Below are 15,916 nucleotides of genomic sequence, written 5' to 3' on the forward strand. Positions count from 1 at the left end.
GTAATAACGCCTTGTCTTAGCAGGTGGTTCGTCGGTCTCCCATTGAATGGCATCCCTGACGGATTTTATAAATGGGGTTACTAACGAAAAATCAAACCCAACTGAAAAGTTCTCCTCTTCAGGTGTATCAAACCCTGCTGCACCCTCATAGTTCCTCATTTGAGATGTGGATTGTTCCGCCAAAGATTGCTGTACAATATCCCGCACTAGTGAGGGTAGATCCTGCACAGGTCCCTCCTCCATGGGAATGGCATAAAAGCAGTCTGCACACACAAGTTTTCCTGGCATACATCGTTGACCACATGCCCAGCAATTTTTGGTTTTATCAGAGTGAGGATGATCCTTTGTGCTTCTACTGACATGAGACTTGCTAGAATGTGAGGCTGATCTCTTTCTTTGAGTAGAAGAACTTTCTTCTGGTTGTGAGGGTCTGTGCAAGACAAGAAAACAGAAATAATTGTTTCTGTCAATTTTACGCCTCATACTAGTAGAACAAAAACATGTTGTAATATCAGAACTAGTTACCGTGCCTACCTATCATTATATTGCTGATCTGTTTTGTGGGCGGCAGCAGCAATGTCCATGATTCCACCAGCAAAAAACGCTAAATGAAACATGAAATGCAGTTAGGAGCATAGAAATCCAGCCAGTTTACTTGTATATAAAATACAGTTTTTTTTTGTACCTTTTTTAAGATGTCCCAGCAGGGCTTAGTATTCCACAGTTGTATAATATAAGCATTAGCTCTGCTCTGTTTCATCAATAAAAGTACAGAGTGTACTTTTGTAAACTGCAAATATTAGAGAATGATGCAATATTATGAAAAAAAAAAACTATATAACTGAAAATAAAAATGAGACTTTTTCTTTGCTAATAATGTTCTATGAATTATCCGTACTACACGTACATTTCATTATATCATAATTTTTATTTTATTTATTTTTTTCACTTCAGTGTCACTTTAGCATGAGTGCTGGGCCTTTTGTGTGCCACCACTACCCAGGTTGGTTGTATTACTTCCAAAAGTTTTGTTCTTTTTCAGGTACAGTGCGTCTCTGACAGATGGGTGACTGAAACTCCTGTTCATGCAAAGGCTTTGGGTTTTGACACTAAAGTTTTAATTGGCAATATTACATCTTGCAATGAAGAAGGTGGAGAAATCAATCAAACCACATATTTTTCCGTGTGTGATGCTTGTGAAGGTAACTACTTCAAATATGTTTTTATTTAAGAATGTCTTTAATGGACAACTGACCTGAGGGGTATATTGAAGCTGACTTGTTTCCTTCTGAACAATGCACATGCCTGGCTGTCCTGCTGATCCTCTGCTTCTAAGTCGTTGTCATAAACCCTGAATATGCATGAAGATTAGATGTGTGACTGCCGTGTGATTCAGATGCTACTGATGGATAAAAGATAAGCAGGGCTGCCAGGCAATTGGTCTTATTTAAAAGGAAATAAATATGGCAGCCTCCATATCCCTCTCAGGTCTCTTGTCCATTAAAGGGATACTTTAAAAGAGACTCTGTAACAAAATGTTCAGCCTTATTTCTTCTATCCTATAAGTTCCTATACTTGTTCTAATGTGGTCTGTCTTACTGCAGCCTTTCCTAGTTGCACAGTGGCTGTATTATCTCTGATATATTATCTAATCTTTTTTCATTTACTGGCTTTGTCGGCACAGGCAGGAATGTGCTGCTTTGCTGCTGTGATAGGATAGAAGTTATGTACACCCTCTCCACACCCCCTGCAGGCTCTGTATGAGTCACAGACTGAGCTTCTCTGAGCCTGTCACATGCTGGTTAGCAGCCATGTTTTTTGTTTGTAAACACTGCCTAAAACTGGCAATTACAAGCCTCAAGGGTCTCAGCAGGGAGTGGCAGAAACAGCAAAGAGGGGCCCAGGAGAACATAATGAATAGAATGGTATGCTTTTTATTGTATGAATTTTAGAGTACAGATTCTCTTTAAGGGGAACCTAAACTGAGAAGGATATGGATTTTTCCTTTTAAAATAATACCAGTTGCCTGACTATCCTGCTGATCTGTGTTTGCAATAGTGGCTGAATCACTCACCTGAAACAAGCATGCAGCTAATCTAGTCTGACTTCAGTCAGAGCACCAGATCTGCATGCTTGTTGAGGGGCTGTGGCTAAAAGTATCAGGGCCAGTACACACCAAAACCGCTAGCAGATCCACAAAACGCTAGCGTTTTTTTGGTGCGGATTTCAGAGATTTGGCCGAGTGCACACCAAACGGATTTGGATGCGATCCGCCGGCTGTATCCGCCTGTAAATCCGCTTGGCTATTGTATTTCAATGGGCTGGTGCACTCCGGCAGTTTGAGTTTTTTAGCAAACCGCAAACGTACAGCAGGAGGCATGTTTGCGGTTTGCTGCAAACCTCAAACCGCCGGTGTGCACCAGCCTATTGAAATTAGCCAAGTGGATTTACAGGCGGATGCGGCCTGGCGGATCGCATCCAAATCCGCTCGGTGTGCACTGGGCCTTAGAGAAGCCCAGTGCACACCAAAAAACCTCTAGCAGATCTGCAATACGCTAGAGGTTTTTGAAGCAGATTTCAGAGCGATTCTAGGCATGTTTTCTAAACATGCCTAGCGTTTTTGGAGCATTTTTGTGTAGCAGATTACAAATATTGTTACAGTAAAGCTGTAACTGAACAGCTTCTGTAACAAAAACGCCTGGAAAACAGCTCTGATCTAGCGTTTTTCAGAGCGGTTTTCCACTTTCCTATACTTAAAGAGGATCTGTATTGTTAAAATCGCACAAAAGTAAACATACCAGTGCGTTAGGGGACATCTCCTATTACCCTCTGTCACAATTTCGCCGCTCCTCGCCGCATTAAAAGTGGTTAAAAACAGTTTTAAAAAGTTTGTTTATAAACAAACAAAATGGCCACCAAAACAGGAAGTAGGTTGATGTACAGTATGTCCACACATAGAAAATACATCCATACACAAGCAGGCTGTATACAGCCATCCTTTTGAATCTCAAGAGATCATTTGTGTGTTTCTTTCCCCCTGCAGCTATCTTCCAATGAAGTGTCAGGCTGTTTCTTCCTGCAGAGTGCAGACAGCTCTGCCTGTATGTAATTCCTCAGTATGTGAAAGCCCAGCCAGCTCAGAGGAGAATTTATCCAGCTTGTAAAAGATAAAAGAGAGAAGCTGCCCTACTCTAAATAATACACAGGCAGTGTGCAGAGAGGGGCCTGGAGGGGGGAGATGCATCACAGAACCACAACACTGAAGAACTTGGCAGCCTTCTAGACACAGGCTGACAAGTCTGACAAGAGAGAGATAAGTTGATTTATTACAGAGATGGTGATAGTAGAACGTGCTGCAGTAAGCCAGAACACATTAGAATAGCTTTTGGAAGTTGTAGGATGATAAAAAACAGGATGCAATTTTTGTTACGGAGTCTCTTTAAAGGATACCTGAAGTGACATGGGACATGATGAGATAGACATGTGTATGTACAGTGCCTAGCACACAAATAACTATGCGGTGTTCCTTTTTTTTTCCTCCTTTCTCTGAAAGAGTTAAATATCAGGTATGTAAGTGTCTGACTCAGTCCTGACTCAGACAGGAAGTGACTACAGTGTGACCCTCACTGATAAGAAATTCCAACTATAAAACACTTTCCTAGCAGAAAATGGCTTCTGAGAGCAAGAAAGAGATAAACAGGGGAATTTCTTATCGGTGAGGGTCACATCTTGTCAAATGTCACTTCGGGTATCCTTTAACATTGAGGCAGAAACGCCTCAGAAATCTCAAAAATGCTGCAGCCCCTGAGTTTGCGTTTGTGGAAAAAACAAACCTCTCTGGTGTGCACCATCCCATTCACTTTCATTAGCCAAGCGTTTTTTCCCCCTGCAAGCGTTTTAAAAACCGCTTCAGAACCGCTCTGGTGTGCACCAGCCCAGACACAGGATAAGCAGGAGAGTCAGGCAACTGGTATTATTGCAAAAGGAACAATCCATATCCTTCTCAGTTTAGGTTTCCTTTAAGCTTTCAATAAAAAAAATCTGTAAGTTTTAAGTAAGTACGTTTTACTCACCTGGGGCTTCTACCAGCCCACTGCAACCGCCCCGTACCCACTCTCAGATCCTACTGTCCCTCGCCGCCAGCTACTTTCACTTCGCGGACAGGCCTGGCCACGCGGTCTTCGCATTCCCATCTGCAATAGCGTCCTGCGCCTGCCCAGGACTTTATTGCAGATGGGTACGTGAAGGAGACTCGTGGCCAGGCCAGGCCTGCGCAGGCACAGTGAGCCTGTCGGACGAAAACTAAACTAGCTGGCAGCGGGGGACAGGAGGATCCCTGAGTGACCGCGAGGGCACGGGACGTCTGCAGGGGACTGCTAGAAGCCCCAGGTGAGTAAAACTTTTTTTTTTTTTTTTTCAGGGCTTAAAGGACTTACGAGGCGAATTTTAGAAAAAATGTTAGTTACCTTATTGCAATATCAGACCTCAGGGCAGACGATCAGTGCTTCCCCTGTCAGTTTCAGGTGCTCTGTTATCTAAATCCAGGATTCATTACAGGCCCCGACCCTCTGCAGGGTCGCCTGAACTGATGAGATAAGAATTGCCGCTTTAAACAGCAATGTGAGTTACACTCGTGGCCGCCACATAGCGGCTCCGTCCCCCGCTGTGAACCGCTGCTAGGAGGGAGCCGCTGCTATAGTAGGCAGCCCTGCCGGTATCATCCATTCACACGCCGCGGCCTCCCTTCCCCCACCCGCCGAGCAGCCAGCACATCTACCCCCTTTTGCGGAGGAATTCTGGACATGCAGTCACACTCCGCTCGTACGTGAGCCGGCTCACCAGCGGCTCCTCAGTGACTCTCTGCTCAATATGAGCCAGCGGCTCTTCAGTCACCGCATGTCCAGAATTCCTCCGCAAAGGGGGGTAGATGTGCTGGCTGCTCGGCGGGTGGGGGAAGGGAGGCCGCGGCGTGTGAATGGATGATACCGGCAGGGCTGCCTACTATAGCAGCGGCTCCCTCCTAGCAGCGGCTCACAGCGGGGGACGGAGCCGCTATGTGGTGGCCACGAGTGTAACTCACATTGCTGTTTAAAGCGGCAATTCTTATCTCATCAGTTCAGGCGACCCTGCAGAGGGTCGGGGCCTGTAATGAATCCTGGATTTAGATAACAGAGCACCTGAAACTGACAGGGGAAGCACTGATCGTCTGCCCTGAGGTCTGATATTGCAATAAGGTAACTAACATTTTTTCTAAAATTCGCCTCGTAAGTCCTTTAAGTATCCCTTTTAAGGGTAGGAACACACTAGGAAGAATCACATATGTGTCTTCCATTATGTGCTACGGAAAACGCATATGTGATTCTGCCTAGTGTGTTCCTATCCTAAGGCAATCTGTAGTGAGAGTAATATGAAGGATGCCATCTTTATTATCTAATGAACAATGCCAGCTGCTTGACTTCTGTGCTAATGCTCTGCCCCAAATACTGTTAGTCACTAGCCTAGAATGAGTTAGATGCTGTGACTCTGGGCTGACTCCACTTCACTGGCGGCATACTTGTTGCAGAATTGTGACCCAGAGATAACTAAAGCAAAAAGCTCAGCCGGGCAGCTGGCATTATTTATAAGGGAAGGAAGATGGCAGTCTCAGTAGCCCTCTCACTTTAGATTTCCTTTTAAAGCCTTTCACCAGACATATATTTTGTTATGCTGCTGCCTCCTTTTCCCTCCCATTAGCTATATTAGTTATGAATCAAATCTTTAAAAAAAATAAAAATAAAATGGTGGTCACATGACCATTGCTTATAGTCCTCTTATGCAGATGATTGCAGCTTAAAGGGACTCCGAGCTCAAAATAAAAATGAAGTCGGTACTCACCTGGGGCTTTCTGCAGCCCAGTGTAGGTCGGGAGGTCCCTCGGCGTTCATCTGGCTCTTCTCCCAGGGCCTGGCCAGAAATGGCTGCCCGGCGGCTTCCCGGCGACACTGGGCTCGAGTGTCGGGCTCCTTCTTCCTAAAAGGTGACGTCTGTCGTCACCACGCCGGCCGGCTCGCGACAGTACGGCGCATGCGCGATTAGCCCGACACTCGGGCCCAGTGTCGCCGGGAGCCGCCGGGGAGCCATTTCTGGCCAGGCCCTTCGAGAAGAGCCAGATGGACGCCGTGGGACCTCCCGACCTACGGTGGGCTGCAGAAAGCCCCAGGTGAGTACCGATTTCGTTTTTTATTTTGAGCTCGGAGTCCCTTTAAACCAGTCAAGTAAAGCTGTGGTGGGATTTGATTGGTCCATTTTCAAGTTGCATAAATTTGCATAAAAATTCCATTACATACAGCAAAAAGGCTTTCAGGAAATGGACATTTAGACATGCCTGCTACTAGTGAGGCACTACATGCAATGCCTCTGTAGTGCCCAGCTGATTGTATGTTGAAAAAAAAATCCAATAACTGCCTTGCGTATGGCTGCTGACATCCCTATAGTGTTCGCAATATTTTTCCCATCGATTTTCTTTTTTTTTTCTTTTTTTTTACAAGAATTTGTGGGACATCTTTTGTTTGTAATACAGTATGCAATTTCTCTAACCAAATATTGCACTTTAAATAGTCACTCATTCAACCTGCACCACTCTTTCATGCACATACTAGAAGGGCCCTTCTAAAAAAAAAAAAAGTCCGATGAACTCTTTAAAAATCAAAGTCAAATTGGTCAAAAAAAAATAAATATTAAAAGTGATAAAAGATCAAAAAGATATCAGATAATGTATGGAGAACAAAAATGTTGCTTTCTCATGTAAAAGATATTGCTCAGTGTTGTCCTAGAATAGTTCCCCTATGAAGTGTCCTATGTACATCAGGTTTCCATCACCGCATAGGTTTGTTTATCTTTCAATATGGGTTACTCGTCCTAGTTCAATCTGTAAAAACAGAGGTGCCACACTCAGTTTGGTCCGCTGATGTCCTCAGGTATTTGCAAGGTACCCTCAATGGCTCTCTCCGCCGTTGCAAGACCGAGACCGTCTGTTGTCAGACTACTCACGTTAGCGCTGGTCTCCAAGTGCACGCCTACGTCACTTCCGTGTGGTAGACACAGTTGTCCGCTTGCCGCACTTCCAGCCGCTTCTCACTCGTATTGGATATGTTCGGGTGACGTCACCACCATAGAGTCCGCTGGAGCTTAATGCACAGGATACCGCTGCACGCTTCTGCGGATAATCCAAGTTCAAGCAAGCTCCTTAATCTTAGAGAGTGTATATATATTTAAAAGTCTAAAACCTCAATGCATTTCAGCCACTTAGCGGTGGCCTTCCTCAGGAGGATTTTGTGAGTCTAAGGTCCCGATTCTCCCTGCTTCTTAAATATCAACTCGCAGATCGTCCAACCCCCTTATTCATGGGGTCATAGGTCACAGTGGGCTGAGCAATTTTCTCCGATATTATCCCTATTATAAAAAATAAAAATGAAAATGAATATAAAAAATAAAATAAAAACAAGCTAAAAACTCCGCTAAAGAGTGATCTGTATATAGACAAATTGGGCTCAATTCTGGTAGCTGTGCGAGGTGAAGTAATCAGCAGTCGGGAAAATACCTCACACGTTGTTTTTTTTTTATTTTCTTAATTCTGGTACATTTTCCCACCTGCTGCTTATGGTCGCTAAATTAGCGACATGCAGGGGGAAAACAGTGAGGTGTTTTCCCGACTGCTGGAAGAAGCCAGCCCGCCTCGTGAGGATCCCAGAGCTGAGGAGGGGGGCACAGCGCAGGAAGGGGGGAAATTGTGCAGAGCAGCGGGGAGGGGGGGAAGCCTCCCCCCCCCCCTCCCTCACCTTAGGGGCCCTCCCTTCCGCGCTTCCCCCTCCCTCCAAAAGTGCACCCAGCCAGCGGCAGCAGCGACTCAGCGAGGAATCACTTACCCCGGCAGGATCAGAGCAATAGCCAGGATCAAAGCAATAGCGCTGCGTGCCGCTGGGCTGGGCTCCGTCTCCTCCACTGACCTATCACGCTCTCGCAGGAAGTACTGCGAGAGCGTGATAGGTCAGTGGAGGAGACGGAGCCCAGCCCAGCGGCACGCAGCGCTATTGCCCTGATCCTGCCGGGGTAAGTGATTCCTCGCTGAGTCGCTGCTGCCCCTGGCTGGGTGCACTTTTGGAGGGAGTGGGGAGCGTGGAAGGGGGGCCCCTAAGGTGAGGGAGGGGGGGGGGAGGCTTCCCCCCCCCTCCCCGCTGCTCTGCACAATTTCCCCCCTTCCTGCGCTGTGCCCCCCTCCTCAGCTCTGGGACCCCCACTAACTGGGGATATCTGCCGCCAATCTCGTCGCATTTTTGGGGAAATCTGCAGCCAATCTCGTTGCATTTGTGGGGAAATCTTCTGCCAATCTCGTTACATTTGTGGGGAAATCTGCCAATCTCGTTACATTTGTGGGGAAATCTGCCAATCTCGTTGCATTTGTGGGGAAATCTGCCAATCTCGTTGCATTTGTGGGGATATCTGCTGCCAATCTCGTTACATTTGTGGGGAAATCTGCCAATCTCGTTACATTTGTGGGGAAATCTGCCAATCTCGTTACATTTGTGGGGAAATCTGCCAATCTCGTTGCATTTGTGGGGATATCTGCTGCCAATCTCGTTACATTTGTGGGGAAATCTGCCAATCTCGTTACATTTGTGGGGAAATCTTCTGCCAATCTCGTTGCATTTGTGGGGAAATCTGCTGCTAATAAGATTGTATTTGTGGGGATATCTGCTGCCAATCTGATTGCATTTTTGGAGAATCTGCTATCACTCTAATTGCATTTTGTGGTGAAACTGCTGCCAATTTTTTTTTTTGTGGGGGTGGGGGGCGGCCGGCCCTCCACCATGTGGTCTGGAAAAAAAACGGCCCTCCGAGCCCGCAAAAGTTAGACAGCACTGTTTTAGAGGATGGGGGTCGTGGGGGGTGGTAGGTCGGAGCACTTTTAGAGACTGGGGTCGGGAGGGGGGGGGGCGTTGGAACAAAAAACAAGCTGAAAAGGCTCCATGTTATGTGACAGATATCACAATTCTGTCACAGCACTGCATTTATCATGTGGTTGAGGTAGGTCTAATTATGTGAGGTAAAAGACATGCAAACACGCACCTTATTTCACTTCAGAATTCAAGTGTGAGGTATTTTACTACTAAATACCACACATTTATAGTAGAAAATTACCACATGAATTACCTCATGAAATTACATGAGGTAAAACTTTACTTAAACTACCAGAATTCAAAAGTTGATTTCCCTCATGAGGTAATCCCAATTTCATGAGGTAATTATTTACTAAACGCTACCAGAATTGAGCCCATTGTGTGCAAATACGTCATACAAAATTAGGCAAAAAGTACCAGATCATCAATTAGGCAAAAAGTACCAGATCATCATTCCACTCACATACCCTTAAGCTTACATCCATATACACACAGATCTACCCCAACCTCAGACATTAGTCTCCCAGTTCCCAACACCTTCCCCTCTATTTATATCCACAGGGTGTGTTCTATATTAGTCACTACCACCCTGAGTTTGCTGTTCCTACTCAAAAAAAGCAAAGAATTCCATTTCACTATTCAGACCCTTGGGAATGATGGTGTCTAGCTGAAAGATCCACCTGGATTCATTCCGTGACATTTTCTTTATATAGTCCCCTCCCCTCCCACTGCGTTCTACAATCTCAAGGCCGAAAAATATGGTACCCCTTAAGATACCCCCATATTGTTCCTTATGTTTAGAAAGCGGGTGTCCCTCACTCCTTTTAAGAATATTATTAAAATGTTCCCCTACCCTACTCTGCAATGACCTCTTAGTTCTCCCAATATATCTTTTATTGCAGGGACATTGGATACAATAAATCACTCCACAAGTAGTGCAGGTAATGGGATCCCTAATCTTATATTTTACTGAGTCCATAGTTTCTACCTCCACTATTCTACCCGGATTGTTGGTCCTCTTGCAATTTAGGCACAACCCACATCTCATGAACCCTGCTCTACCCCTCCCCCTCCCACTATCCTCCCTCCCCTTGTTTTCATTGGCTGCAGTTGCAATAGATAATCCCAAATCGGGAGCCCTTTTGAATACCACCTTGGGAACAGGTGGTAATCGGTCACCAATCCCCCCGCCCCCCGACCGTCATCGCAATCGCTCGCAAAACGACCGACATCGCAATCGCAAGCAAAACGACCGACAGCACAATCGCTCGCAAAACGACCGACATCGCATTCGCAATCAAAACGACTGACATCGCAATCGCAAGCAAAACGACCGACATCGCAACCGCCCGCAAATTGAATGACATCGCACTCATCCGCAAACCCCCCCCCCCCCCCCCCCGCGACTGACAATGCAATCGCTCGCACAGCTCCCCCCACCCCAACTGACAGCGAGATCGCACGCAACCCAGACATGATCGCTCCCCGCTGAGTGCCTAATACACTCGATGCGTTTTCCCGCTCGATCCGCGGGTCGATTAGATTATTTCCAACATGCTCAATTCGGATTTCGATCGTTCCTGCCGTCGATTTGGCATAATTAACATGTTGGAAATAATCGAATCGATCCCGATTGACCCGCGGATCGAGCGGGAAAACACATCTTGTGTACCGAGCATAAGACCAGAGACTGGTAGGAGTGTCTGAGGGCTGGGACTTGGGAGGGCTAATGTATAATTAATCAGGAAGCAGGGTAAGGGAGGATCTGACATCACAATTGGCTTCAGACAAGACAGACAAACATGGAACCTGCCATGAGCTGTCAGGAGCATCATTCTCTGCATATACTATGTAAAAATTCTGTGAAATCCAAACGTGGACAGTGAAATGCATATGTAATGTAAGTACAGCCAGTATTTAGCTACTGATATATGTGTTTTTTGTCTCTGAGACCCTATACCTAACAGCTCCTCTTTAAGGAGCTTGCTGGAACTTGGATTATCCGCAGAAGCGCGCAGCGGTATTCTGTGCATTAAGCTCCAGCGGACTCTATGGTGGTGACGTCACCCGAACATATCCAATACGAGTGAGAAGCGGCTGGAAGTGCGGCGAGCGGACAACTGTGTCTACCACACGGAAGTGACGTAGGCGTGCACTTGGAGACCAGCGCTAACGTGAGTAGTCTGACAACAGACGGTCTCGGTCTTGCAACGGCGGAGAGAGCCATTGAGGGTACCTTGCAAATAATCAGATCGCCGGGGTCCTCAACCTCCCAGGCTTCACACACCTGGTCCGCCGGTGCTCAGACACTCAATGGTTCACCACTCCACCCGTATGTTCACAGTAACAAAGAATCGAGGTCGGCACTCCACTGGCGATAATAAACTTGCGTTTATTGGAAAAGTTGCAAACACGTCGTGTCGTGTTTGCAACTTTTCCAATAAACGCAAGTTTATTATCGCCAGTGGAGTGCCGACCTCGATTCTTTGTTACCTTGCAAATACCTGAGGACATCAGCGGACCAAACTGTGAGTGTGGCACCTCTGTTTTTACAGATTGAACTAGGACGAGTAACCCATATTGAAAGAAGAACAAACCTATGCGGTGATGGAAACCTGATGTACATAGGACACTTCATAGGGGAACTACTCTAGGACAACACTGAGCAATATCTTTTACATGAGAAAGCAACATTTTTGTTCTCCATACATTATCTGATATCTTTTTGATCTTTTTTCACTTTTAATATTTTTTTTTTTTTTTTTTTTGACCAATTTGACTTTGATTTTTAAAGAGTTCATCTGACTTTTTTTTTTTTTTTTAGAAGGGCCCTTCTAGTATGTGCATGAAAGAGTGGTGCAGGTTGAATGAGTGACTATTTAACGTGCAATATTTGGTATAAGTAATTGAGGTTTTTATTGAGGAGTTTTATCCAATAAAAAGAAAAATTTAGATTTGAACTTTAAGCGTGTGTAGACACATTTTTTGTATTTTCTGACTGTTTATGAGGTTTTAAGGGACCCCTCAGTACTACACGCTGCTCGTTGTAATAGCTGATCCCCTCCAAGCGCCTGGTAAAACTTTATTCTAATTTCTCTAACCAGTATAAACCTGAAAGTGACCCAGAGACGAAGCACCCTCATGTATTTTACCATATATATCAGTGGGAACATTAGAGAAAACTCCTACCCTGGTCTGTTTTATCCTTTTATGCTCAGCTTGCTTGTTACCAGCCCTGATAAAATCCCCGACTGAGCATTCAGTCTGGCTTTTCTCAGGAATCATTATAGCTGAGTCTGTCTTCTATGATGTATTTTCAAGCCCAAGCCTGCCCCCTTCTGGCTCTGCTATAATCAGGGCCGGTTTTAGCAACAGATACCCCGGAACATTAAGGGACTTCATGTTAAGACGATCTAGTGATCGTCACTATTATCTGCAGCAGCTTTCATAGTGCCCGCACTGTCCGGCCCGCTGTCTGTAGTACCTTGTGTCTGGCCTCGCTGTGCGCGGATTGGCCAGAAGCAGTGAATATGTATGTGTTAATGAGCGGGGGGCGGATCCACTCGAGCGAGCAGCCGGGCACATACAGCTTTACCAATCACTGGATAGCGATGGAATGACGGCAGCGGTAGGTGGAGCTGTACACGCTGTATGTGCCCAGCCAGCTCGCTCGAGTGGATCTGTTCCCCGCTCATTAACAATAATTCATAACACAAAAGGTACAGACAGCGGACCGAAAAACCGAGGATACTGACGATCAGCAGATCGTCTTGCCACGAACCGCGGTTTCGGTTTTGAACCGAAAAACTGTGCAGCCCTAACTGTTAGGTTTGCTACTAAAAGTGACATTTACCGCATTTAAAAGTATACTTTTTTTCCTTCGAAACTTTAAAATCGATTTACTCAAAAACTATAAGGTCTTTTTGAAAAATTGTTTTCCTCTTATTCCCAAGTGACATTTACCAGCATTTAACCACTTGAGGACCACAGTCTTTTCGCCCCTTAAAGAGAATCTGTATTGTTAAAATCGCTCAAAAGTAAACATACCAGTGCGTTAGGGGACATCTCCTATTACCCTCTGTCACAATTTCGCCGCTCCTCGCCGCATTAAAAGTGGTTAAAAACAGTTTTAAAAAGTTTGTTTGTAAACAAACAAAATGGCCACCAAAACAGGAAGTAGGTTGATGTACAGTATGTCCACACATAGAAAATACATCCATACACAAGCAGGCTGTATACAGCATTCCTTTTGAATCTCAAGAGATCATTTGTGTGTTTCTTTCCCCCATGCACTGAAGTTTCAGGCTGCTCTTTTATTTCTGCAAACAGCTTTGCCCTTGTTTGTAATTCCTCAGTATGTGAAAGCCCAGCCAGCTCAGAGGACGATTTATCTAGCTGATTAGAGCAGCTTCTCTCTTCTCTCTTATCTAAATAACACACAGGCAGTGTGCATAGAGGGGCCAGAAAGGGTGAGTTCATAGCAGAACCACAACACTGAAGAACTTGGCAGCCTTCCAGACACAGGCCGACAAGTCTGACAGGGGAAAGATACATTGATTTATTACAGAGACTGTCATAGTAGAAAGTGCTGCAGTTAGCCAGAACACATTAGAATAGCTTTTGGAACATGTAGGATGATAAAAAACAGGATGCAATTTTTGTTACGGAGTCTCTTTAAGGACCAGAGCCTTTTTCTCCATTCAGACCAGTGCAGCTTTCACTGTTTATTGCTCGGTCATACAACCTACCACCTAAATGAATTTTCCCTTCTTTTCTTGTCACTAATACAGCTTTCTTTTGGTGCTATTTGATTGCTGCTGCGAGTTTTAGTTTTTTATTATATTCATCAAAAAAGACATGAATTTTGTCAAAAAAATGATTATTTTTTTTTACTTTCTGTGCTGACATTTTTCAAATAAAGTAAAATTTCTGTATACATTTTTGTCTAAATTTATTCTGCTACATGTCTTTGATAAAAAAAACAAACAAACCCATTCAGTGTATATTTATTGGTTTGGGTAAAAGTTAAAGCGTTTACAAACTATGGTGCCAAAAGTGAATTTTCCCATTTTGAAGCATCTCTGACTTTTCTGACCACCTGTCATGTTTCATGAGGTGCTAAAATTCCAGGATAGTATAAATACCCCCCAAATGACCCAATCTTGGAAAGAAGAGATCCCAAAGTATTCACTGAGAGGCATGGTGAGTTCATAAAAGATTTTATTTTTTGTCACAAGTTAGCGGAAAATGACACTTTGTGACAAAAAAAAAAAGTTTCCATTACTTCTAACTTGCGGAAAAAAAAAATGAAATCTGCCACAGACTCACTATGCTCCTCTCTGAATAACTTGAAGTGTCTACTTTCCAAAATGGGGTCATTTGTGGGGAGTGTTTACTGTCCTGGCATTTTGGGGGTGCCTAATTTTAAGCACCCCTGTAAAGCCTAAAGGTGCTCATTGGACTTTGGGCCCCTTAGCGCAGTTAGGCTGCAAAAAAGTGCCACACATGTGGTACTGCCGTGCTCAGAAGAAGTAGTATTTTTACATATACCCATGCTGGGTGGGAGAAATATCTCTGTAAATAACACATTTTTTATTTTTTTTAACACACAATTGTCCATTTACAGAGAGATTTCTCCCACCCAGCATGGGTATGTGTAAAAATACACCCCAAAACACATCATACTACTACTCCTGAGTATGGCCATACCACGTGTGACACTTTTTTGCAGCCTAGGTGCGCTAAGGGGCCCAACGTCCTATTCACAGGTCATTTTGAGGCATTTGTTTTCTAGACTACTCCTCATGATTTAGTGCCCCTAAAATGCCAGGGCAGTATAGGAACCCCACAAGTGACCCCATTTTAGAAAGCAGACACCCCAAGGTATTCCGTTAGGTGTATGGTGAGTTTATAGAAGATTTTATTTTTTGTCACAAGTTAGTGAAAAATGACACTTTGTGAAAAAAAACAATAAAAATCAATTTCCGCTAACTTTTGACAAAAAATAAAATCTTCTATGAACTCGACATACACCTAACAGAATACCTTGGGGTGTCTTCTTTCTAAAATGGGGTCACTTGTGGGGTTCCTATACTGCCCTGGCATTTTACGGGCCCAAAACCGTGAGTAGTCTGGAAACCAAATGTCTCAAAATGACTGTTCAGGGGTATAAGCATCTGCAAATTTTGATGACAGGTGGTCTATGAGGGGGCGAACCGGTCATAAGCAGGGTGGCCTCTTAGATGACAGGTTGTATTGGGCCTGATCTGATGGATAGGAGTGCTAGGGGGGTGACAGGAGGTGATTGATGGGTGTCTCAGGGGGTGGTTAGAGGGGAAAATAGATGCAATCAATGCACTGGGGAGGTGATTGGAAGGGGGTCTGATGGGGATCTGAGGGTTTGACCGAGTGATCAGGAGCCCACACGGGGCAAATTAGGGCCTGATCTGATGGGTAGGTGTGCTAGGTGGTGACAGGAGGTGATTGATGGGTGTCTCAAGGTGTGATTAGAGGGGGGAATGGATGCAAGCAATGCACTGGCAAGGTGATCAGGGCTGGGGTCTGAGGGCGTTCTGAGGGTGTGGGCGGGTGATTGGGTGCCCTAGGGGCAGATAGGGGTCTAATCTGATGGGTAGCAGTGACAGGGGGTGGGTGATGGGTAATTAGTGGGTGTTTAGAGGAGAGAACAGAAGTAAACAATGCACTTGGGAGGTGATCTGACGTCGGGTCTGCGGGCGATCTGATGGTGTGGGTGGGTGATCAGATTGCCCGCAAGGGGCAGATTAGGGGCTTATTGATGGGTGGCAGTGACGGGGTGATTGATGGGTGATTGACAGGTGATCAGTGGGTTATTACAGGGGGGATAGATGCATACAGTACACGGGGGGGGGGGGGGGGGGTCTGGGGAGAATCTGAGGGGTGGGGGGGGGGTTTATCAGGAGTCCCCAGGGGGCAGTTTAGGGAATTAAAAAAAAAAAATA

General features: G+C 45.2%; 1 protein-coding gene across 1 annotated transcript in view; it reads left to right on the forward strand.

Moving 5' to 3' along the window:
* The window catches only part of MOV10L1 (Mov10 like RNA helicase 1), a 122,060-nt gene that overhangs the window by 15,825 nt on the left and 90,319 nt on the right, over positions 1-15,916 (forward strand). Inside the window, exon 3 of the mRNA XM_068276347.1 lies at positions 1,043-1,202. Within this exon, the coding sequence (XP_068132448.1) occupies positions 1,043-1,202 (160 nt within the window). The remainder of the gene's footprint in view (positions 1-1,042; positions 1,203-15,916) is intronic.

This window comes from Hyperolius riggenbachi, chromosome 3, assembly GCF_040937935.1.
Source record: "Hyperolius riggenbachi isolate aHypRig1 chromosome 3, aHypRig1.pri, whole genome shotgun sequence".
Lineage (NCBI taxonomy): Eukaryota > Metazoa > Chordata > Amphibia > Anura > Hyperoliidae > Hyperolius > Hyperolius riggenbachi.